This window comes from Leopardus geoffroyi, chromosome A2 (genome assembly GCF_018350155.1).
Source record: "Leopardus geoffroyi isolate Oge1 chromosome A2, O.geoffroyi_Oge1_pat1.0, whole genome shotgun sequence".
NCBI classification, from domain to species: Eukaryota; Metazoa; Chordata; class Mammalia; order Carnivora; family Felidae; genus Leopardus; species Leopardus geoffroyi.
In genome coordinates, this window is record NC_059331.1 from 55,099,556 (window position 1) to 55,125,994 (window position 26,439).

At 43.8% G+C, this 26,439-nt stretch overlaps 1 protein-coding gene across 5 annotated transcripts in view; it reads right to left on the reverse strand.

The window, feature by feature from the left end:
- Positions 1 to 496: 496 nt before the first annotated feature.
- CA2H3orf20 (chromosome A2 C3orf20 homolog) overlaps positions 497 to 26,439 on the reverse strand; it is a 98,978-nt gene continuing 73,035 nt past the window's right edge. For 4 of the 5 annotated variants that reach the window (XM_045493918.1, XM_045493920.1, XM_045493919.1 and 1 more), the window contains 5 exons: positions 11,866 to 12,169; positions 9,212 to 9,319; positions 7,737 to 7,879; positions 1,406 to 1,537; positions 497 to 783 (listed from right to left, as the gene is read on the reverse strand). In XM_045493918.1, coding sequence (XP_045349874.1) covers positions 687 to 783; positions 1,406 to 1,537; positions 7,737 to 7,879; positions 9,212 to 9,319; positions 11,866 to 12,169 — 784 coding nt within the window. In that variant the 3' untranslated portion in view covers positions 497 to 686. Of the gene's footprint in view, positions 784 to 1,405; positions 1,538 to 7,736; positions 7,880 to 9,211; positions 9,351 to 11,865; positions 12,170 to 26,439 lie in introns of those variants that run through there. The other variant, XM_045493921.1, reaches the window with a different exon arrangement.

The following is a 26,439-nucleotide window of genomic DNA, read 5'->3' on the forward strand; positions in this document are numbered from 1 at the left end:
TAGGCTAAATGGGGACATTAACACATGAAGGGCGGGGCACAGGGTCTCTGGCTGTCTGGGACAAATAGATATCACTATCTTTTCCATCCCATTCCATGCCCCTTTCCCTCTCATTCCACCTGCCTGCCCCCTCATTCTCCCTCTTCCCTAGTTTCCTCCTCCCTTGTTCCTCTTCCTGCCCCTTCTCAATGGCTCTCCATCTCTCCCCCTGCCTTTCCTCCCATCTGTTGCTCCTCTTCTCTGTCTTTCTCCTCCCTCTTTCTCTCTCACCCTCTTTTCCATCTGGGCCAGAAACAGAGTCCTTTTCCACCTAGTGAAGGGTAGGTAGGAGGGCACAATTCAGTCCCATCCAAGACCTCCCCAGGGTTAATATATCCTTTGGCTTGGCCCCCTTAGAGTGAGATACCTGTTTCCTTGGGAATGGGAGATTCTCTGGCTGTTTAACTGGTCACAGAGAAGCTCTGGGTCAGAGGAACCACATTTCCAAGGACTCAGCTTGGAACAGGTCTGTGGGGGGCCTCGTAGGAGCCAGCCTATCCCACAGCCTCACCCAGATGCTGGAGGCACGCTTATTTATTATGCAGGGGCTTAGAGAAAGGGGGTGGGAGGCTTGGGAGGCAGGACTGGGGTGGATGTGAGAGGAGCTGTGTCCAGGCTTGGAGCTCTGGGTAGCTGTGGGGGCAGCATCATTTCTTGGAGGGCTGTTTTTTCCAGATGGCCGACTTCTTACTGCCTCTCTTGGCTTTGCTGAGAGTATGCAGAAACACTTCAGGCTGTTTCATTCTAAAAACCAAAATAGAGAGAAGCAAATGCTGGGAAATGGGTGGAGAGAGGTTGTGTGAACGGGGCCCAGAGCCCTGGCCCTCTGCTTTGCACTGTTGAGGCTCTCTGGGTGTTGCTGCAACCTGGGGGGTCCCAGTGGCACCTGTAACCTTTCTAACAAAAACTGTAACAGTTTTGTTTTTCCATCTTCATAAGAAATGTGTGATTTTTCACGCTCTTGCAGAATACATAATTCATTTCAGTTAACATGGCCAAGTTAAGGTCTAGGAAGTTTCTCTCAGGGAGACAGTGGGCAGTCTCTACTCATCTCAGACTGATGATGGCCTGGACTGTAGGATTTCACCACAAAAGGCCTCAATGGCCACCACCCAGACCACTGCCAGCAGCTCCGGGGAGCTGAGCAATGCCCAACTGGACATTGTGTTGATTAAATGGGCTAGCTGTCAGGGATGGTTAGAGATGACCCAAACCCAGGGGGAAGTGACTTGCCCAAGGCCACTTAGCCCCACATGGACTCTGTGGCCTGCAGCAGAGCCAGGGGCTCTGCTATGAGCCATGCCCATTCTGTTTACCACAGGAGGGCCCCTCAGCCCTGGGCCGGGGCGGGGTGGGGGGCACCTACTTCTCAGCTTCAGGGGAGGACTCCTCCATCTTGTCCGCCATGGTCAGTGAGGAGAAGCTTCCTTGGATGTCTTCTGGTATTGTTTTCTTGACTGAGTCAGGGTCTTCCAGGCCCGGGATGTAGGTTGAAATGCTGCAGGGGAGGCAGGGAAGGAAGGACAACGCTCAGCAGAGCCACAGCCTGAGGGGGCCCTGAGTAAGCAGCCCTCACCTGGCGCTGCCATTTAATGTTCCGGTTCCGAGAGAGAAAAGGACACAGGGCTGCCCCTCACCAGGGTGGGTAAAGGGAGAGTCTGACCCCTGGGGACACAGAGACTCACCGGAGGTCAGCTTCTCTGGCTTCCGTTTAGGGTTGGAGTCACCCTAACTCTGTGCGAGCGACACCTGTGCACCCAGCACTGACCATCGGAAAGGTGTGCAATGGGGCAGGAGGGCTCCATAAAGTGAGCAAGGGAGGGAGGGAGCACAGGATGCCCAGGAAATAAGTCCTTGTGTACAGTGTTAGGGGCTGTGTCCCCCTCCCCAAATTCACATGTAGGGGGAGTCCAAATTCCTGGTACTTCAGATTGTGGCCTTGCTTGTAAATAGGGTCACTGCAGAGGCAATGAGTTAAGAGGAAGTCATACCAGAGTAGGGTAGACTTTTAACTCAAAATACCTGGTGTCCTTATAAAAAGGGGGCAGTGTGGACACAAGCACACACACAGGGAGAACGCCATGCGAAGTCTGGGGTAACAATGCTGCCTCAAGCTAAGGAATTACCAGAAGCGAGGAGACCAGCCTGAGTGAGTCCTTCCCTAGCGCCCATGGAAGGAGCATGGCCTGCCCATACCACCATCTCTGGCCTCCAGAACCATGAGATAATACATTCCAGTTTAAGCCACTCAGTGTGTGAAGCACTGTTACAGCAGTCTTGGGAAACTAATGAGGACAGAGATGGAACAGGCTCTTTTACTCCTCATTTCTTCATATTAATTGAGCCCCTGCTATGTGACTTGCTTGAGGGCAGGGCGTTTCGGCGACAAGAGATGAGCAGCAGAGGGGAGACAAGGGCCTCTTCTGTCATTCTGAGAATCCCAGAAAAATAAAAAAGGAAGGTGTGGACCTGGCTGTCTCCCCCGTCCCCTTTGGTCCCAGCTGCAGAGGTGGCAAGAAAGCAGATTCTGGGAGTGGGTCTCCTGAGGCTTCCTGAGCTGAGTGCCCTTGTCCCGCAGCCGACCCACCCCTGTCCCCCAGGGTGGGTCATGGCTCAGCATTTGTTAGGAACTCAAAACATAGGTAAATGGAGCAATGGGAGTCCAGCCCAGTGGGGTACCGGAAAAGGACTCCTACGTGACAGCTGCCAATAGCAGCTTACACGACGAGAGAGTCAGGGTGACCAGGATGGCGGGAGCATCAGCGGCGGGAGCATCAGCGGGCGTCCCTAAGTGAGACCCTCCACCAGGCCTGGGGTCATGTTGGCAAATGACACGTACTGACACCTGGGGAGTCCGTCTCCTCCATCTGGCCCTGGGCTGATGGAGAATGGACCTGGTTACCAGAGCAGGCGGGGTGGGCTTTGGAGACCAAAGCAGCCTTCGCCCTGGGAGCTCATTAACTGGGGAAAATAGCCCCTTTTTCTCCCTGCCCCCTCAGCTGCAAAGCACCCACAGAGCATTTCCCCCACCCCCCACTTTTAAACTGTGGTTAAAAGTACATAACATAAACTTTATCCATTTTTTTGTACACACTTTAGTGGCATTAAGTACATTCACACTGTTGTGCAGCCGTCCCCACCATCCATCTCCAGAAACTTTTCATTGTCCCAAACTGGAACTCTGTCCCCATTAAACGCAAACTCCCCACTGTCCCTCCCTCAGCCCTGGCACCCACCCTCCGACTTTCTGTCTGCTCTGGGGACCTCATGTAAGTGGGATCACGTGGTATTTGTCCTTTTGTGCCTGGTTTATTTCACTGAGGATAATGCCCTCAACGTTCATCCATGTTGTAGCGTGTCGGAATTTCCTTCCTTTTCCGGTACATGCGCAGACCACATTTTCTTTCTCCATCCATCCACGGACGGGCACTTGGGTTGCTTCTGCTTCTTGGATATTACCAACAGTGCCACTATGGACTTTGAAAGCCCGCCTTCAATTCTTTTAGGTGCCTACCCAGAAGTGAAGCTGCTACACCATAATTCTAACTTTCTGAGGACCCCCTCCGTACTGTTTTCCAAAGCCGCCGTGCCAGTTTGCATTCCCGCCGGCAGTGCACGTGGCCTCAGGCTCCTCCACATCCTCGCGGAAGCTTGCTATTTTTGGTGCTCCGACAGCAGCCATCCTGACGGGTGTGAAGCCGTGTGTCACTGTGGTTTTGACTTGTGTCCGCTGATGATTAGTGCCCTTTGCTTTTTTTCTTCAGTTTCTGCATCTTTGGAACAGCCAAGCTAAAGCAAGTTGAGGTCTTATTCACTTCCAAATCCCCAGTGCCGAGCACGAGGCCGGGCATGCAGGAGTTGCTCAGAAATGGAAGGAATGGCAGGACTACCAGGTTAAAAGAGGGAGCTGCTTCTGGAGAGAGGAGCCTCCCACCACTGGAGGTATATGAGGGCGGCCGGATGGCCTTGAGGGCCGGTTATCAGTGGACACTCTGTCAACCAGCCCTTCCTCAGTCTGACCTGGCCTCTGCTTCCCTGGGATAAAATCAGCTCTAGGTCTTCAATCAGTGAACGTTTCCCAAGGGGGTTCAATGTGCCAGGCTGTGAGCATGAGCAAAGGACACAGACAGAAGGGAGGTGGGCCATGTGATACAGGACACCCAGTCCTCTGGGCTGGCACAGCTTAACACAGCGCTTCCCAACACACTGCCTTCTCCTCCGGGCAGAGTGGTCTCTCCAGCCCTGCATGAATCTCCCCCCACCCCACCAGTTGTCCTTGGCCTGGCCTGGCCCCCACCCTCCTGCTCCTTCACAACCAGTCTACTCACTAGCAGGGGCCCCACCCCATTCTCCCCTGGGGCTTGGAAGGCCTCAGTGGGGGGCCCCACCTCCCTGGGCAGCCCGGCTCCCCTCCCTGCTCACAGCCCTTGCTTCTCCACGGTGGCCTCACAGACCCCAAGCCCAGATGGATGGCCGTCTCTGTGGCTGGCTCCTCTGAGTGCTGGGTAAGCAGCCCAGCCCTTCTAGATCTGTACTCCGGCTCTGCCCACCCTCCTGCATTTACTCTGCCCACCTGTATTTTCTCCCTCCCACCTCCGCACTTCGAATCCTCCCACGGCAGCTGCATAAAACCAAGCAGCTGAAAGCCTACTCTGGCAAGGAAGAAATGACTCACACCAAGGGATAGGGAGGACCCCCCCTGCCAGAGCTCTGCTAGCGTCCCTCTTGGAACAGAGGACCCAGAAATGAAAACGCTAACACTCCAGGACCTATGGCTCCCTTGGGCTGCACCGATAGCTCTGACTTCTAAGTTACTTTTTTCAGCATAACGGACTATCACGCTGGGGCTTCCAACATCCACTGACCATAAACCTTCCACGACTAAAGGTAAACATTTGTTCATTTTCCTCCCAAACCCCTGCTTGGTGGCTGAGCCTACTGCAAACTCCTACTCTGTCATCTCTCCCCATCTAGGGCACAAATGATCAGTCAGGCTTCCATGAACACATCTAAGTTGCATATTTAGGGAAAAAGTGGACAGGCCAAACACAGAGGTCTGCCCTTTAGGCCCACCACCACTTACTGGGTGTGGCCGAGCAAGCAGCTGCCTGAGCCCCGTCTATCCATCTAGTTCACGAGGACAACAAGAGATCTCACCCAGTGTCTTCCTTGAAGTTAGGTATTCTAGGCCAACAGCGTGTCTCACTACTATTCTAGTTACCCTGCTGGAAGAGGAATCGGGCCAGCGGGTGGCTTTAGAACGTGTCCCAAATTTCTTTGACATTCCTCCTGTCAAGAGGTGTAGTGTCATTTCCCTCCTGTGGATGTGGGCTGGCCCTAGGGACTCACATGGAGTGGACGGTGATGACATACATGACTTATGAGGCCAAGTCATATAAGGCAACCCAGTCCCCACCTGGCTGTGTCTCAGGATGCTCGCTTTTGGAACCCAGTTGCCATATCTGAGGAGGCCCGGGCCACATGGAGAAGCCATGTGTAATTGTCGTGGCTGAAAGCCTGCACGGACCACCTGACTTGAGTGAGCAAGACTTTGGGATGACTCCAGCCCATCAACTTCTGATTGCAACCACATGAGAGACCCTAAGCAAGCACTACCTAGCTGAACCCGGTTGACCCCCAAACTGCCAGAGATGATAATAAACAACGGTTGTGTGGTTTTACACCACTAAACTTGAGGTGGTTTGTTTCACAGATAGAGATAAAGGAACTGTTGTTATGGCAACATTTTCTTGTAGAATTCCACTCTTTTTACTCTAAGTGCTTTCAAACTGCCAACCTAATAGGCCATTCTGGAATTAAGAGGAGTTCTACTGGTTTATAGTCTCCGGAATCCTCCCCTTTCCACTTCCAAAAACCTAGACTCGTGTGTGTGTGTGTGTGTGTGTGTGTGTGTGTGTGTGTGGTCTGCTGATTCTTTCTCCATCATTCCTCAAAAAATTATTGAAAACCATTGTAAGTATTAAGTCCTTTTAGAACCCGTGCATATAACAAATTAAGAACCTGGAATTCATTTTAGTAATAATAATGACAGCACTAACAGCTATAATTTGTAACCTCTCAATAAATGTTAGTGATGTACCAGAACTTCACACACACTGGCTCATCTAATTCTCACAACCCCATACAGTGGAAACTATGCTTGTTCTTGCTTTGCAGGCAAAGAAGCTGAGGCAGAGAGAAAGTAAGTGGTCCTTTGAGGGACAGTGGAAGTCAAATAAGAGCTACATCTTTTTGTAACTAGTTTTTGGCATCCCCATCTACCATACCCCTAAGCACCCCATCTGTTAAATGTTTCTGAAAATGCCTTTGCTTGCTGTCTCTGGCACCTTCCAGTGGTCTCAGTTCATCTTCAGTGTGGGCCTTCTGGATAGCGTCCTCCCCAACCCCCTTCTGTCTTTGGTGTATTTCTTTCTTGAGCCCAAGCAGACCCAGAGCCTCCGTTTCCCTTTCTCCCTGGAACTGTCATTGAGCTGGTCTTGAATAACCTCCAAGCCCTCCTTGAGTCTGAGGCCTTGGGGTCTCAGTGACTTTCCTCTCTGCACCTGCCAGCATCTGCCTTCCTGATGTCCACAGGCTCCTTAGGATCCTGCCTTCTCTACTAAGCTGTCCAGGATGCTACGGTCAGGGCCTGACCTCTACCAGATCCTCCTAGAGGAACCTCTATAGGGTCAGGCAGACACTCTGACATGGCCCCAACTCAGTGCACTGGGGAGAAATTGGCGTCAGGACTCCTAGAAAGCGGAGAGGCCTGGTGGGAGCAGGGTGGGGTTGCTGTCCCGACTCCATGCGGTAGGGGCACAAAGGCAAGCCCACGTGCTAGGCAGGCGGATGCTTTTTATGTGTGTTTGCTCATCACTTTCTGGTTTATATGGCACTTCAGCAAACACGCCTTCATTACATCCTCACAACAACCCTGGGAAGTAGGAATTATCACCCTCATTTTAAAGGTGAGGATAATGAGGATTTGGGAGGCTAATGGTTCCCCAGCTTATAAAGAGCAGAATTGAGGCTTTCTCTTCCTCTTAGAACTCCTGACCCAGTAAATTTTTCACTGCATTTTCACAGGCATTCCAGAACCCACTGCCAGCTCTTAACACAGCCTCCAGCAATGTCATAAAACCCCAAGCTCCTTCCCTGGACCAGGCTGCATGCTTCTGGAACCAAGAGACCTACGTATGCTCATCTCACCCTAGCTGGGCCTAGGAGTCACTCCATAGATGGATGTCACCTGGTTGAAAAGCCTACGCTTAGTGGCCAAGAGGCAGCCTTAAGCCAGCACCACCCCATTCCCTTTACAAGGGACTGAACTCACCTCATGAGGGACCCTTGACTACATGGCCCTGCTGGTAAACAGAGAAGCAGGACTGGGATCGCACTGAGGATGGGGTAGGGTGTCGTAGGGCAAAAGGCAGGGATGTCACTAGGACCCCCACCCAAACCTGTCTCCATTATTTTCCCCCACAGAAATTGGCACTGTGCAAATCATCCTGTGTCCTTCTTTCTCCAAGAGGGCACTTTCCCCTGACCTGTGTCCCAACAGCACGGCCTCATTCCTCCTTGCCACCTGTGAAGTCTTCCGTCTCGCTGCCAGCTTCTGTCCCTAATAGTGTCTCTTTCATAGCAAGGTCTCCTCCCACCCTGTCCTTGCCCTGCACCCCAAGTTTTTCCTGTTTTACCTAAATTTGTAGTTGTCTGGCAGGAAGTAGCCCATCTTGCAGTCTTGTCGAGCCTGGAAGATCTGTTTCAGCAGATTCTGCCTGCTATAGCCATATCCATTCAAAATGCAGCCTCCAAAAAGGAGTTTTCCCCCAGCAAACATCTGTCAACACATAGGAAGGAAACAGCAGGAGGGCACTGAATCTCAGGATGGTGCCATGGGCCTCAGAGTCTGTGCCAGAATTCAGGCCTTTCTTTGATGGTTTCGGGCAAAGGGTATTACCCTCCCCAAGTCGCCCAGTGAGGTGTGGCTGAGCCTGTTCCCCATCAAGGTCTCCCAAGTCAGAGGGCAGCCCCACCATCCCAGCCTTTTCCCTCTGCTGGCCCACCTGCTCAGAGGTCACCTCACACACAAGGGCTCCAGAGCCATGAGGCCTGAAGGGTTTCTTCCTGCTCAGAGGGACCCACTCCACCCTCCTACAGCTGGTTGGCCCACTTATCCATATGCATTGATCAGCTGGCCCCATGGGATGGGAGCTCTTGAGGGTAGGGATCTTGTCCTATGGCTCTCTGAACCCCCACTCTCTACATGTCAGTCTCCAGCAAGTAGACACCTGTCCAAAGATTTCTGTGCAAGGATATCCATTAGAGTGCTATTTGTCATGGCCCACTGCCCAAACAAAAAGGAGATAATGTAAATGTCCAACAAAAGGATCACAGGTAGAGAAATCAAATGACAGATTCTCATGCAGTGATTAAAAAATTACAATTAAAAAAGCAAGACTCCAGAGGTACCTGGCTGGCTCAGTCAGTTAAGCATTGGGCTCTTGTTTTCAATTCAGGTTATGATCTCACAGTTCATGAGATCGAGCCCTGCATCAGGCTCTATGCTGGCAGTGAGGAGCCTGCTTGGGATTCTCTCTCTCCCTCTCTCTCTGCCCCACCCCACTTGTTCTCTCTCCCTCTTCAAAATAAAAAATTTAAAAAACATTTAAAAAAAGCAGGACCCCCAAATCAGAAAAATCCAGGGGCCAAAATGTTAGCATGGGCATGCCCCAGGGCTTCCAATAGTGCTGGATCCAGCAGCTGCCCAGTACATCCTCATTGTGTGAACAAATGAGACAATCTGGGTAATACAGGGAAGCAATTATTTTCTAAATTTTTTCAATAAATATACATATATTTTTACAATGCCCTGCTTTTAGTAAAACGTTATTTAAAAACAGACAAAGAGAATTTGGTTCTCCAGGTTAGGTGTCCCTCGCTCCCTTGAGTCTTCTGGGATGAGGGATGTATGGGGTCAGGCTGCAAACGGGAGACTGGGCTGCAGCCCTGGCTCTATGTGATGGGTGACTCTCAGTCAGGCCTTCTGCCTCAGAGCCCACAGACCCTCTCTCCTTTCCCCTCCCATATCTGTGATTCCACAAGGGTAGGGGCTATGGGGTACTAGGTTGGCAGTAGTTGGTGGTGAGCCCCCCGCCAGGCCCCAGCTCACCAGAACCATCCCCTGCACCACAGCATACTTCTTCACCAGCAGTGGTGGGTTCTTCTGCAGGGCACTGTCCAGGTCATACCGTAGCAGGCGGTAGGGGTCATGCCGGCACTTCCAACAGAGAAATAAGTGCCCATCAATCCTATGCCAAGAGGATGCACTCAGATTCCAGAATTCTGAGCCAGGGCAAGTTCCCATGGAATCCTGGAGCCCCTCAACATCCCCTCCCAACTCCTGTTCAACAGGCTGTTCAGCCTCCACAAGCACACCTACCATGACCATTGCCAAAGGATGCCATCTAGGCATCTGGGTTCATCTAGGGCCTTCTGCTTGTGAAAGCTGTCATGGAGATGATGTGCCCCACCACCTGACAGCCACTAGCCCCACACTCTAGGGTCTGCAGGACTTGACTGTTCCCTTTGCCTGGAAGAAGCCCTGTGGGAGATCCGGAGGTATACTGTGTTTCTGGGTGTACCTATTTTCAGGATTCCTCCACCCTCTGCCCCCTGCCCCTCTGGACAACCCCCTGTCAGTGCCAGGACCTGAATCAAACCTACATCTCAAGGTGGGACCTGGGCAATCCAAAGTAAAGCTCGTCTCTTTCCCCTCCTTTCTGGATGCTACGAACCCATTAATATGACTAATGTATGATGTTTTCTGGTTTGATCTGCCTTTTATTCCAGGTGCCTCTAACTGTCCTACCTGACATTTCAATTTATTTTTTTCTGGAGAGAGAGGGGAAGTAAATGTGCACAAGCAGGGGAGGAGCAGAGAGAGAGAGGAAGAGAGAGAATCTCAAGCAGGCTCCACAACCAGCATAGAGCCTGATGCAGGGCTCAATCTCAGGACTGTGAGACCATGACCTGAGCTGAAATCAAGAGACAGACACTTAACTGACTGAGCCCCCCAGGCACCCCTGATGTTTCTATTTAAAATTTGAAACCCAGGGGTGCTTGGGTGGCTCAGTTGGTTGGGCATCTGACTTCAGCTGAGCTTATGATCTCACAGTTCGTGACTTTGAGCCCTGCTTCAGGGCCTCCACTCTCAGGACAGTGCCTGCTTCAGATCCTCTGTCCACCCCCCTCTCTTTGCCCCTCCCCTGCTCACTCTTGCTCTTTGTTTCAAAAATAAATAAACATAAAAAAAAGTGAAACCCAGAACTGTATCTGGTATTTTAGCTTTCAGAGCAAGACGTTAGGGAACATTTCTACCTTAACCAAACACACTGGAATGGTGGAATCAGAGTCACTGTGATATTTGACACCTCCTTCCAGAATTGTCCTCTGCACCCCTCAAAACCCACTATCTACTCCTCCATTGGCCTCAACCACCTCAGGTCAGGCCCGGTCCCCATTCGCACTTCTCGCAGCTGGGCTGGACCACCCTGCATCCTACATTTACGAATAATTATTAATAAACCATTAATAGCCCCAAGGTAAATAAACGTCACCTCTAAGGTCCTATGGGGGCAGGGATCATATCTGTCTATGCATGGATCAGTGCAGGGCAGGAACTCAGTAAGTTTTCACTAAATCTATGTAAATTGGGGTTGACTCCAGGAAACATACATGGCTTTGATGTATGTGACTAGTAAAAAGCCTTCTGGTGTCTGATCAGACTGGTTCCAATGCCAAGCTCCTGGCACTACCTGGATAGGCTCATGGGGTCAGGAGGCTGCACCCCTGGGAGCAAAGCTGGAGAAGGTATCCCCAGGACAAACACAAAAACTTAGACTTTGTGTCTGCAGTAAAGGGAGAAAGGGCAGACAGCGGACCAGAGAGGGCATGGGACCAAGAGGATTTGAAGGAAGTTACTAGATGAACATTAAGCTCATGTGCTCACGTGACATCCTCTGCTACAGTGGAGGTGGGGATGGGGCCACCCTTGAACTGTGCTAACCCTGCCAGAGATGGCTACTGACTGAGGATGATGATGAGACTCAGGAAGGACCCTGCAGCCAGGATGGGGAGAAGGTGGTTCCATGTACCCCTGACTAACAGACCCTTGAACAGGGACCTCAAGCACCCCTTTCCCTGCTTCTTCTGGGAATATTCACCCACCTGCCCAAACCGTCTCATCCTGGGAGACTCTCCCTGATCTCTGGAGGTCACAGGGCCTGCTCCCAGCTCCTGAAAATTGGAACTGGCCTTTCATGGCCCTGCTCAGGAGTGCTATATGTGCTCCCCACCATGCTGGGAGCCTCCCTGGGGCCTGGCACAGGGCCCGTGCACAGTAGGTACTTGGCTACAGTCTGTGAATATTCTTGAGCCCTGGGTACCCAGTGGTGAGCCCATCTCTGCTCTAAGTACTTACATACCAATATATAACCACAGCTATGGTCAGTGCCCTGGATGAAAATGGCAGGAAAAATCTTGAATGCAGAGAAAGCACCCACATAAATGTGGTGACTTTCATCTCAGGAGAGGAGGATGAGTCAGAGAGAGAGTAGAAGGGGCAAAATGTGGCAGACAGTGTGTGGAAGAGTGTGTACAAAGGCCTGGAGGAGAAAAGGAAGTAAAAGAAGGCCTATGTGCTGAGGTCGAAGGACAGCCTCTCAGCCAGATGCTCAGCCAGTCCTAGCCTCCCTGTGGGAGGTCCTCCCCCAAGGTTCCTGATGCCTGGACCCTGGGGCCTCCTCAGCTGGGCCTAAGACCAACCTGGATGCAGGGTGAGGCACGGCCCTGCTGCCGGTGGCTGTAGAGTGTGTCCAGCATCCACTGGAGCTGTGCGGTACTGGTAGGGTTCTGGCTTGAAACTATCCCGAACACCAGTACCTGGCTGGGGTCGCGGGGCGCAGACAGGAAGCGCTCCAGCTCCACATCGGTTACCAGGGGTGCCTTCACCAGGCACTTGCAGCCAGCCCTAATGTCTTCCTTGCGAATGAGCTTCCGCAGCACCAGTGGGCAGTCAGAGGGCGAGGCTGCCCACCTGGTGGGGCTGCGCACCTCTTGGGCTTTCCCCCTACAATGAGAAACAAGTGGGCCAGTGCTCAGTGGGCAGGGCTCAGGTCCTTGCCCCACTAGCACCTGCTGGTGCAGCACCACCTTGGATGGTGTGTGTGTCCCTAACCTCTGTGTTCCTCAGTTTCCTCAGGTGCAAAACTTGTGACTCCTTCACCCATCCAACAAAAACTTTGGAGTCATCCTGAACCCTCTTCTTTCTCTTACACCCACACCCCATCCAACCCATCAGTAAGCCTGTCTGCTCTACATTCAAGAACGATCTAGAATCCATCTGCTTTCCTGCCCTCCTACTCCTACTGACACGGCACAAGCTGCCATCATTTCTTGCCTGGATGACTGCAAGGGCCTCCTAATGGTGCTCTTCCTTCTCCCCTGACCCCTCTTCAATCTATTCTGCACACACCAGACTGGGGAATCCTGGCTCCTGTTAGAACCTAAGTCACGTTATGTCACTACTTTCTGAAATCCTCCAGTGGAGGAAAGTGGAATATATAGAAACTGCTATATTTTGATAAGAGAGTATTGTGGTGTTTTAACTTACTCATTTACTACCCTCCACTCCCCAGCTTGGTGGCATCCATGGGGATGGCAGCCCATGTTCCTGGTGTGGTTTGCTGATACCAGAGATGGTAATATGAACTTTGCTCTCAAGGAACTGTGGTTGGGTGGTTTGATGTGTCTGGAGGTTCCCTGAAGGATTGGCTAATGGCTTGCCTTTGTATTTCCCACCTTGGAATTTTCTCCTGGACAGCATCTCTCAAAGTATTTAGAAGGAAATATATCAGATACAACCTCCTGGTGCAAGGTATAACACACAGGCACACAGTACACAAACCAAAAAGCTTGGAAATAAGAGGCTGGGGAAAAAATTCATGAGGGAATAAAGACTTTGGAAGGTTCCACATACACTAGGGAATCTAAAGAGACACATGCATGCCCAGGGTTGGAACCATGTTTAGAAAAAGCCTGAGAACATCCTAGATTTTCACCCCTGGCAGATCTCTGGGCTCCACACAAGTGGGAAGTGAAGGACAAAGTAGAGATGTAAAGAGCCTGGCTAAAAGCACTAAAGGAGTGTACATCAACATAGTTAATCTGCAATGATAGGAGGATTGTTGTCACTGTTTTTGTTGTTGTTGTTGTTGTTGTTGTTGTTGTTGTTGTTTTGGCTCTAGGTATTTAAGGAAGTTTGTCAAATTTTTCTAGCTGACTACTAAGCTAACCAGAGACCTTATGATCACACATGACAAAGAATATAGTCTTTATAAAAGTAGTCTAGAAAAGTCTCTAAACAAACAACTACAAACTATGAGTAGCAAAAACAAACCACGGAAAGGGAGGAATTTTGATTTCTAGAATTACCCCAGTATAATACTAAAAATATTCAGTTTTGAACAAAAAGTTATGAAGAACTAAAGAGAAACAAGAAAATATTTCTCATTCACATGAAAAAAGAAATAAAGAAAAACTATCCCTGAGGAAATCCAGCTATTGGACTCACTAGGCAAAGATTTTTAAATTAACTGTCCTAATTATGCTCAAAGTACTAAGGAAAGCAGGAATGAAGAACTAAAAGGAAACCAGGACAACAACGTCCACCAAACAGAAAATATCAATGTAGAAATGGAAAGTATAAAAGAAATCAATTAGAAACTTTAGAGTTGAAAAGTACAATAAATGAAATAAAAAATTCAACAGTGGATCTGAACAGGCCAAAAAAAAAAAAAAATCAGCAAACTTGAAGACAGGCCAAGTGAGATTATCCAGTCTGAGGAATAGAAAAAAAAAAAATGAAGAAAAATTAATAGAGCCTCAGTTACACGTGAGACACCATTGAGAATACCAATATATACACAATGCAAATTCCAGAAGGATAAAAAAGAAAGGAGCAGAAAGAGTATTTGAACGGGGCGCCTGGGTGGCGCAGTCGGTTAAGCGTCCGACTTCAGCCAGGTCACGATCTCGCGGTCCGTGAGTTCGAGCCCCGCGTCAGGCTCTGGGCTGATGGCTCAGAGCCTGGAGCCTGTTTCCGATTCTGTGTCTCCCTTTCTCTCTGCCCCTCCCCCGTTCATGCTCTGTCTCTCTCTGTCCCAAAAATAAATAAACGTTGAAAAAAAAATTAAAAAAAAAAAAAAAGAAAGAGTATTTGAAGGAATAATTGCCAAGAGAGTCTTCAACTTTGACAGATCTCTAACAAGCTCAACAAATCTCTAGGTAAGATAAATTCAAAGAGATCCACAGTGAGACACATTATAATTGTTGAAAGACAAAGACAAAGAGTATCTTGAAAGCAACAGAAGTATTTCATCACAAGAAGGATCCTCAGTAAGATTAACAGCCAATTTCTCATCCAAAATAATGGAGGCCAGGAGGCAGTGGAATTACATATTTAAAATGCTAAAAGAAAAAAAACTTTCCAATAAAGAATTCTATATTAAGCGAATTTTCCTTCAAAAATAAAAGAGAAATCAAGACATTCCAAGATAAACAAAAGTTGAGGAAGTTTGTCACCAGTAGGCCTGCTGCAAAAGAAATGCTAAAGTATCCTTTAGATTGAAATGAAGAATACTAGGCTGTAATTTCAAACTATATAAAAAAATAAAAAACACTGTAAAGGTAACTACATTAAGTAAATATAAACCCACATTATTATATTTTCAATTTGTAACTCCTGTTTTTTTCTGTATGATTTAAAAGACAAATACATAAAACAATAATTATAAAACTATGTTAATTGGGCACACTATGCATAAAGATGTCATTTTTGACAACAACAATGTGGCAGGGGGTATGGATCTGTATAGAAGAGATTTTGTTACTTTTGAAGCTAAGTTGGTATTAATTCAAGCTAGATTGTTATTGTAATTCCCAGACTAAAAACTACACAGAAAAGGAAGTAAGAAGGAAATAAAACTGTGTGTATTATTTAGGGCTCTCCAGAGAAACAGAACCAATAGGATATATGTAGATATATATCATAGAAAAGTTATTACAGGAGTTGGTTCATGTGATTATAGATGCCAAGAAGTCCCACAGTCTGGTGTCTACAAGCTGGAGATCCAGAAAATCTAGTATTAAAATTCAATCTGAGTCCAAAAACCCAAGAAACGGAGCCAACAGTGAAATTCCTAGTCCAAGCCCAAAGGCATAAGAAGTAAGGCTTCTGTGTAAGTCCTAGAGTCCAAAGGCCCAAAAACCAGGAGCTCTGATGTCTGAGGGCAGGAAGAAATAGACTTTTCAGCTCAAGAAAATAAAGAAGGAATTCACCTTTGCTTTTTTGTCTTATTCAGGCCCTCAGTGGATTGGATGATGTCCACCCACATTGGTAAAGATGGATCTCTTTACCAGTCTACTAAATCAAATGCTAATCTCTTCCAGGAACACCTTCACGGACACACCCCAAAATAATATTTTCCCCTTAGCCTAGTCAAGTTGAAACAAAATTAAGCATCACACCGTATACCAACATACATAAAAATAAGAAACAAAAACAAAAGTCAACAATGGAGGAATTGAGGAACAAAAACTATAAGATTTTAGAAAACCAATTAACAAAATGGAAGAAGTAAGTCATTAATTGTAATTACTTTTAAATGTAAATGGATGAAAATCTTCAACAAAACTCAAAGACTGACAGAATAGAAAAGAAAACAAAAAAACAAAAAACCCTACCCAATAATATGATCTCTACAGGAGACCCATTTTAGAATCAAAGATACAACTGGGTTGCAAGTAAAAGGATGGAAATAAACTCCAAGCAAATAATAACCATAAATGAACAGGAGTAGCTAAACTGATAAGAGACAAAAATATATACTTTAAGTAAAAAATGATTTCAGGAGACAAATGAGGTATTAGACATTAAGAACAGGGTCACTCTCACTAGAAATATAACAATTGTGAATATATATGCAGTATGACAACACAGTCTAAATATATGAAGCAAAACTGACAGAACTGAAGGGAGAAACAGAAAATTCTACTCTAATAGTTGGGTATTTCAACACCCTATTTTCAATAATTGACAGAACAACTAAAAAAAGACAAAAAAGAAAATAGACAACTTAACACTGTAAACCAACTAACCAAAGAGACATATGTAGATCATTTACCTTAACTACAGAAGAATATATATTCTTCTCAAGTGCACAGGGAACATTTTCCAGGGTAAACTATATATATTCACCCATCAAAAAGTCCCAATAAGTTAAAAAAATGAAATCATAGAAGATATTTTCTCCAATAAGAATGGAATGAAATTAGAAATCAGTAACAGAAGGAAATTTGGAAAAATCATAAATATGTGGAAATTAAGCAACACATTAAACAATCAATGGATCAAAGAAGGAATCACAAGAAAAATGAGAAAATACTTGGACATTAATGAAAACAAAACAACTCAAAATACTAAAACTTATGGGATACATTGAGAAGAGTACTCAAATAGAGATATATAGCATTAAAAGAGAAGAAAGAACTCAAATCAATAACCTAACTGAAATTTACATTAGAAAAACAAGAGCAATCTAAACTCAAAGCTAGTAGAAGGAAAGAAATAATTCTCAGTAGGTAAAGAAAATAGAAAATAGAAAGCAATATAGAGAAACAACTAAAAAATGTTTGTTTCTCTGAAAAGATCAACAGAATTCATTAATCTTAGTTGGATATAGGAAAAGTAGAGAAGACTGAAATTGCTAAAATAAAATATGAAAGTGGGACATTATTACTGATCTTAAAGAACTAAAAAGGAGTATAAGAAGTCACTGTGAACTGTACACCAACAAATTAGATAACCTAAATGAGGGGCAACAGGGTAGCTCAGTCAGTTGAGTGTCTGACTCTTGATTTAGGCTCAGGTCATGATCCCAGGGTTGTGGGATCGAGTTCCATGCTAAATGTGAAGCCTGCTTGGGATTATCTCTCTCTTCCCCTCTGCCCCTTTCCCCCACTGATGCTCTTTCCCCTAGACCACTTTCTTACACCATTCACAAAAATAAACTCAAAATGGATAAAGGACCTGAATGTGAGACAGGAAACCATCAAAACCCTAGAGGAGAAAGCAGGAAAAGACCTCTCTGACTTCAGTCGTAGCAATTTCTTACTTGACACATCCCCAAAGGCAAGGGAATTAAAAGCAAAAATGAACTACTGGGTCCTTATGAAGATAAAAAGCTTCTGCACAGCAAAGGAAACAACCAACAAAACTAAAAGGCAACCAATGGAATGGGAGTAGATATTTGCAAATGACATATTGGACAAAGGACTAGTATCCAAAATCTATAAAGAGCTCACCAAACTCCACACCCGAAAAACAAATAACCCAGTGAAGAAATGGGCAGAAAGCATGAATAGACACTTCTCTAAAGAAGACATCCTGATGGCCAACAGGCACATGAAAAGATGCTCAACGTCGCTCCTCATCAGGGAAATACAAATCAAAACCACACTCAGATATCACCTCACGCCAGTCAGAGTGGCCAAAATGAACAAATCAGGAGACTATAGATGCTGGAGAGGATGCGGAGAAACGGGAACCCTCTTGCACTGTTGGTGGGAATGCAAATTGGTGCAGCCACTCTGGAAAACAGTGTGGAGGTTCCTCAGAAAATTAAAAATAGACCTACCCTATGACCCAGCAATAGCATTGCTAGGAATTGACCCAAGGGATACAGGAGTACTGATGCATAGGGGCACTTGTACCCCAATGTGTATAGCAGCACTCTCAACAATAGCCAAATTATGGAAAGAGCCTAAATGTCCATCAACTGATGAATGGATAAAGAAGTTGTGGTTTATATACACAATGGAGTACTACGTGGCAATGAGAAAGAACGAAATATGGCCCTTTGTAGCAACGTGGATGGAACTGGAGAGTGTGATGCTAAGTGAAATAAGCCATACAGAGAAAGACAGATACCATATGTTTTCACTCTTATGTGGATCCTGAGAAACTTAACAGAAACCCATGGGGGAGGGGAAGGAAAAAAAAATAAAGAGGTTAGAGTAGGAGAGAGCCAAAGCATAAGAGACTCTTAAAAACCGAGAACAAACTGAGGGTTGATGGGGGGTGGGAGGGAGGGAAGGGTGCGTGATGGGTATTGAGGAGGGCACCTTTTGGGATGAGCACTGGGTGTTGTATGGAAACCAATTTGAAAATAAATTTCATATATTGAAAAAAAAAAGAATCATGAACTTGAAAAAATATATATTAAAATATATATAAATATATATTAAAATATATAACATATTAATATATTATATATTATAATATTAATAATATATTATTAATATATCTTAATATATTAAAATATAATACACAATATATATTAATATATTATAATATTAATATAATATATAATATAAATATATATTAATATATAATATGATATGTACTATATATAACATAAAATATATGTTAATATATAATTATATTATATTAATATATAATATATATATTATATATGTTAATTAGAAAAACTAAATGAAATGGATAAATTCCTAGAAACACACAAACTGCCAAAAATTACTGAAGAAGAAATATAAAATCTGAATAAGCTTCTAACAAGTAAAAAGACTGAATTAGTAATAAAAAAAACTTTGCGACAAAGAAAAGCCCAGGACCAGATGGTTTCACTTTTGATTTCTACCAAACACTTGGGTAACTAACACCAATTGTTTTCAAATTCATCTAAAAAACAGATCAGGAAAGAACACTTCATAACTCATTCTATGAGGCCAACATTACCCTGATACCTGAGCCAAAGACAATATAAGAAAAGAAAAATATAGATGGATATTCATTATGAATATAGATGCAAAAATTCTCAATAAAATAAATCCTAGTGAACCAAATCCAGCAGCATATTAAAAGGATTATACACCATGACTAAGAGAGATTTTCCTAAGGAACATAAGGGCGGTTCAACTTACGAAAATCAACCAGGGTAATACATATCCTTAATAAAAAATGGAGATTAAAAAAAATGCAACATCTTCTCAGTTTATGGAGGAAAAAAACATTTGACAATCGCAACACCCTTTCATGAGTGTTGATAAGAGCACTCAACAAGCTAGGATTAGAAGGGAACTTCCTCAATATGATAAAAGGCATTTACAAAATACTCACCACTAACATCATACCCAATGGTAAAAGACTGAAAGCCTTACCTCTTAGAGATCAGGAGTAAGACTAGGATGCCCACTTTCACCATTTTTAAAAATGTTTATTTATTTGAGAGAGAGAGAGAGAGAGAGAGAGAGAGCAAGCAGAGGAGTGGCAGAGAGAGAGTGAAACAGAGGATCCAAAGAGAGCTCCATGCTGACAGCAGAGAGCCCAATACGGGGCTCAACCCCATAAACTGTGAGATCATGACCTGAGCCAAAGTTGGCTGTTTTAACCGACTAAGACACCCAGGTGCCTCAACCATTTATATTCAACAGTGTAATAGAAGTTCTCTAGCTAGAGCAATTAGGCAAGAAAAATAAATAAAAGCCATCTAAATTGGAAAGAAGGAGTAAAACTATTCCTATTCACAGATAATATGAATTGTATTTGGAACATCCTAAAGAACACACACACACACACACACACACACACACAGAGTTAATAAATTCAGCAAATTTCAGATTAAAAGATTAACAGGCAGAAATCAGTTATATTTCTATACACTAGCAAAGAACAATCTGAAAAGGAAATTTAGAAAATATTTTCATTTATAATAGAACCAAAAAGGAGAAAATACTAAGAAATAAATGTAACCAAGAAAGTAAAAGACTTTCACAGTGAATATTACAAAACATTGAAAGAAATTTTAAAAGATGTAAATAAATGGAAGACATCACATGTTCCTGTGTTGGAAGAATTAAAATTGTTAAACTGGCAATATTACTCCAAATGAGCTGAAGATTTGATGTGCTTCCTATCAAAATTTCAACCGCCTTTCTTGCAGAAATGGAAGCGCCAACACTGAAATTCATATGGAATTGTTAAGGGGCCATGAATAGCTGCAATTACTTTGAAGAAGAAGAACAAAGTTGGAGGACTCACAAATCTTGATTTCAAAACTTACTACAAAGCTACAGTAATCAAACCAGTGTGATATAATGACAGACATATCGACCATTAGAATAGAATACAGAGCACAGAAATAAACTCTTACATATATGGTCAAATGATTTTTTAATAAGGGTGTCAAGACCATTCAATAGGGAAAGGACATTTTCTTTTCAACAGATGGTGCTGGCAAAGCTGGATGTCCACATGCAAAAGATGAATTTGGACCCTTACCTAACACTTCATACAAAAATTAACTAAAAATGGATCAAGAACCTAAAATAATATAATTCGTAGAAAAAACACTGGAGAAAAGCTTTACAACATTGGGTTTGGCAATGATTTCAAGGATATGACAACAAAGCCACAGGTAACATAAGAAAAAATACACAAATTGCACTTCAGGAAAACAAAAAATTTGTGCATCAAAAGATACTATCCATAGAGTAAAAAAACAACCCACAGAATGGGAAAATATTTGCAAATTATATAACTGATAAGAGATTAATACCCAGAATATTTAAAGAACTAAAATCAAAATAACAAACACCTGATTAAAAATGGGGAAAGAACTTGAAGAGCCATTTCTTAAAAGAAAGATATGCAAATGACCAACAAGCACATAAAAATGCTCAACATCACTCATCATCAGGGAAATACAAATAAAAAGCACAATGAGATACCACCTCACACCTGTCAGAATGGCTAACATCAACAACTCAGGCAACAACAGATGTTGGCAAGGATGTGGAGAAAGAGGTTCTCTCTTGCACTGCTGGTGGGAATGCAAACTGGGGCAGCCACTCTGGAAAACAGTATGGAGATTCCTCAAAAAATGAAAAATAGAACTACCTTACAACCCAGCAATTGGACTACTAGCCATTTATCCACGGGATACAGGTGTGCTGTTTCGAAGGGACACATGCACCCCAATGTTTATAGCAGGACTATCGACAATAGCCAAAGTACGGAAAGAGCCCAAATGTCCATCAATGGATGAATGGATAAAGAAGAGGTGGTACATATACACAAAGGAGTATTACTCAGCAATCAAAAAGAATGAAATCTTGCCATTTGCAACTATGTGGATGGAACTAGAAGGTATTACGCTAAGTGAAACTAGTCAGTCAGAGAAAGATAAATATCATATGACTTCACTCATATGAAGACTTTAAGACACAGAACAGATGAACACAAGGGAAGGAAAGCAAAAATAATATAAAAACAGGGAGGGGGACAAAACATAAGAGACTCTTAAATATGGAGAACAAACAGGGTTACTGGAGGGGTTGTGGGAGGAGGGATGGGCTAAACGGGTAAGGGGCATTAAGGAATCTACTCCTGAAATCATTGTTGCATTATATGTTAACTAACTTGGATGTAAATTAAAAAAATAAATAAAAATAAATAATAAATAAATAAAATAAATAAAACACACCCAGGGCAAGCTAAATGTAGACTATCTTGACATAGATATTTGAAATAACTAAGTAAATATGAGGTGTCTTTCATTACAAAAGTATGAACAATTAATCCTTGCTTCCCAATGATGTCAGTAATGTATAGTTCTATAACAACTCTTGTTAACTATTTTTATTTTTTTCTTGTTAAGTATTTTTAAAACTGCATGATTGTACATAGCATTAGCGCTTATATAAAGCAATTAATAAATTTATACTAAACACCTACCCCCCCCCCCCAAAATCTATGAGACACCACCTCACACTTCTTAGGATAGCTACTATCAAAAAAAAAGAGAAAACAGCAAGTGTTGGCAAGGATGTGGAGAAATTGGAACCTTTGTGTGCTGTTGGTATGAATGTAAAGTGGTACAGCCACTGTGGGAAACTATATGGTGTTTCCTCAAAAACAAGAGACAACTTCGGGGTGCGTGGGTGGCTCTGTCAGTTAAGCATCCAACTTCGGCTCAGGTCATGATCTCAGCTGACAGCTGACAGCTCAGAATCTGGTGCCTGCTTCAGATTCTGTGTCTTCCTCTCTCTCTCCCTTTCCCCCACGTACACTCTTTCTCTCAAAACTAAATAAACATTAAAAATTTTTTAAAAAAGAGATAATTTCCATATAATGCAGCAAATGCATTATGGGTATTCACCCAAAAGAACGTAAAACAGTTCTCAAAGAAATATTTGTATACCCATCTTCATAGCAGCATTACTCACAATAGCTAATACGTGGAAGTAACCCACGTGTCTATCAACAGATAAATGAATAAACAAAATGTGGTCTATATATACAATGGAATACTATTCAACCCTTAAAAGGAACAAAATTGTGACACACACTACAACATGGATAAACCTGGAAGACATTATGCTAAGTAAAATGAGCTACTCACAAAAAGACAAATACTGTATGATTCTACTTATTTAAGGGACTTAGAGTAATCGAAGTCATAAAAACAAAGTAGAATGGTGGTTGCCAGGGGCTGAGGGAGAGGAAATGGGTGGTCAGTGTTTAATGGGGACAGAGTTTCAGTTTTACAAGATGAAAAGAGTTCTGGAGATGGACAGTGGTGATGGTCTCATAACATGAATGTATTTAATACCACTGAAATATACACTTAAATATGACCAGGATGATAAATTTTATGTTATGTGTATTTTACCACAACATAAAAGTTGAAAAAGAAATTATAAAATTATGCTTGACTTCACTGACAATAAAATAAGTATGGAAGATGTAGAGTAGGAGGACCCTAAGTTCACCCGTCTCATAAATACAATTAGGTTAACACCTATATCAGTGTAAATGTCCCAGAAAACAACCCAAAACCTGGCAGAATAGACTCTCTACAGCTAAATATAAAGAAGAGGCCACATCAAAGAGGATAGGAAGAGTGAAAACACAGTCAGGAACTAAATGGACCTGGAGGATTGTGCTGGAAGGGAGGGATACTGCAGGGGAGGAGAGGGGAAAGAAACAGACCCTCACATCAGGTACCCCAGTCATGCGGAAACTGCACAGGGAAGACAAATCCCCATAATGTTTGGCTTTGAAAACCAGAGGGGCCAAATTTTGTGAGTTCTTACGATCAGAGGGCTTAACATCTGGAACTTTAAAAATCAGTGGGATTTTTCAAAACTCTGAGAGGGCAATAGGAAATTGAGTCCCTGCCCTTAAACAGCACAAACAGCCCCATGGAGATACAGCATAGAAGCAGCAGTTTGAAAACCACCTGAGGTATACAGGAAGAAGATCTGTTTACTAATCTCAGAGCATGTGCTGAAGGGGCAGGATCACTGGGAGACTTCTCTAGGAACCAAGGAGCTGGCAGGTGCCATTTCCCTCCCCTACGCCCTAGCCTAGACACGTAGATACCTGCAACGAGTGCAGTGCTGAAATTCGCTACTTACTTGCTAACAGGGCACCCTATCCCCACACACTTCTGTGGATCCACCCCCTCCAACCTGGCAGGCCATGGCTTCCAGAAGCTGTAGGTCCCTTCCCACAGCAAATCTTCTTAGACCCTGTTAACACCACCTGCCCTGCTTCTGTATTCTCCTTCAGACACCACCCCCCACCCCCATATGCCCTCAGATAGAGCCCATCCAGAGTGATGCCACAAGCCTGGCAGCATGCAGGCTGCTCCAACAGGGACCAGTACCACTCCAAAGTGACACCTGCCCCAGGGAATGGGGAAGATAACCACTGACACCAGTCCAACTGTGGCCCAGCAGAGGCCTGGGAGCAGACATCTGGTCTGACTATGTAGGCTCTGCCCACCAACAAAACTTCTCGGGGAAGAACACAGGGAAAGCACTCTGTATATCGGTGCTACTGCATCTCTGGAAAATGCCTGGCCTGACTCAACTCAAACCTCAAACTGGAGGCCTCAGACTAACCCATTAACAACACAGGAAACAAGCCCTGCCCACAACAGGTAGAGAGAGCCATTGCTGATAACTGAAGGCAAAAGTGACTCAGCCACAATGGCAGGGTACACAGAACACACATAGGAGACACCCCTGAAGCACCAGTTCTAGGGAACAGGGGACACTGCACGGCAGGGCACTACAGGACCTCTTCTTCATAAGGCCACTACTTTCAAGAGCAGGAGACATAGCTGAATTCCTAACACATGTAACAGACACAGTCAGGCAAAGCGAAGAGATGGAGGAATATGTCCCAAATGAAAGAACAGGACAAAATCACAGCAAGAGACCTAAATGAAATGGAGATGAGTAACATACCTGATAAAAAACTTAAAGTAATCACCTACAAGATACTAATTTCAGACCTAAAGACACATACAGATTAAAAGTGAAGGGATGGAGAAGAATTTATCATACAAAAGGAAGTGAAAAGAAAGCTAGGGTAGCAATACTTATATCAGACAAGGTAGACTTTAAAACAAAGACTGTAACAAAAGACCAAGAAGGACACTATCTAATTAATCCTAAAAGGAACACTCCAACAAGAATATATCACTGTAAATATTTATTCACCCACATGGGAGCACCCAAATACATAAAGCAACTAATAACAAATATACAAAAAGTAATCAATAGTAATACAGTAATAGTAGGGGATGACTTTGACACCCCATTTACATCAATGAACAGATCATCCAAATGGAAAATCAACAAGGAAATAGCGGCTTTGAGTGACACACTAGACCAGATGGATCTAACAGATATATTCAGAACATTTCATCCTAAAATGGCAGACTATATATTCTTTTCAAGTGTACATGGAACATTCTCCAGAATAGATTACATATTAGGTCACAAAACAAGTCTCAACAAATAAAAAATATTGAAACCATACCATGTATCTCTTCTGACCACAACACTGTAAAACTAGAAATCAAACACAAGAAAAAATCTGGAAAGGCCACAAACATGTGAAGGTTAAATAACATGCATTAAACAATGAATGGGCCAACTGAGAAATCAAAGAAGAAATTAAAATATGTGGAAACAAATGAAAATGAAAACACAATGATACAAAATCTGGGATGCAGCAAAAGCAGCTCTAAGAAGAAAGTATATAGCAATACAAGCCTACCTTGAGAAGCAAGAAAAATCTCAAATAACCTAAACTTACACCTAAAGGAGTAGTAAAAGAAGAACAAAGAAAACCCAAACCAGTAGAAGGAAAGAAATTATAAAGATTAGAGTGAAATAAACAAAACAGAAACTAAAAAAACAATACAACAGATCAATGAAAGCAGGAGCTGGGCTCTTTGAAAAGATTAACTTGATAAACCTTCAGCCAGACTCATCAAAACAAAACAGAACAAAAAACATAGAAAGACAAGACTCAAATAGACAAAATCAGAAATGAAAGAGGAAAGAATAACAACCAGCACCACAGCAATACAAAGGATTAAAAGAGAATATTATGAAAAACTATATGCCAACCAATTGGACAACCTAGAAGAAATGGACAAATTCCTAGAAACATATAGCCTCCCAAAACTGAATCAGAAAGAAATAGAAAATTTGAACAGATCACTTATGGAAAAAAATTGAATCAGTAATCAAAAAGTTCCCAGCAGAGGCACCTGGGTGGCTCAGTCAGTTAAATCTACTGTTGATTTCAGCTCAGGTCATGATCTCATGGTTCTTGGGATTGAGCCCTGTATCGGGCTATGCACTGACAGTCTAGAGCCTGCTTAGGATTCTCCCTCTCTTTCTCTCTCTCACTCTCTCTCTCTCTGCCCCTCTTCTACACACGTGTACAAGTTCATGCTCTCTCTCTCTCTCAAAGTAAATAAACGTTAAAAATAAAAAAGTTCCCCGCAAACAAAAGTCCAGGACCAGATGGCTTCACAGGTGAATTCTGCCAAACATTAAAAGAAGAAAAAATAGAGAGGAAGGAAAGATGTTCCAAATTTATTCTATGAGGTCAGCATAACCTTGATACCAAAACCAGATAAAGACACTACAAAAAAAAAAAAACAACCCACAACTACAGGCCACTATCTCTGATAAACATAGATACAAAATCCTCAACAAAACATTAGCAAACTGAATCCAACAATATATTAAAAAATCATTCACCACAATAAAGTGGTATTGTGGGATGCAAGGGTGGCTCAGTATTCACAAATCAATCAACATGCTATAGCACATCAACAAGACAAAGGATAAAAACCATATGATCATTTCAATAGATGCAGAAAAAACATTTGACAAAGTACAACATCCATCCGTGATAAAAAGAAAATCTTCAACAAAGTAGATTTAGAG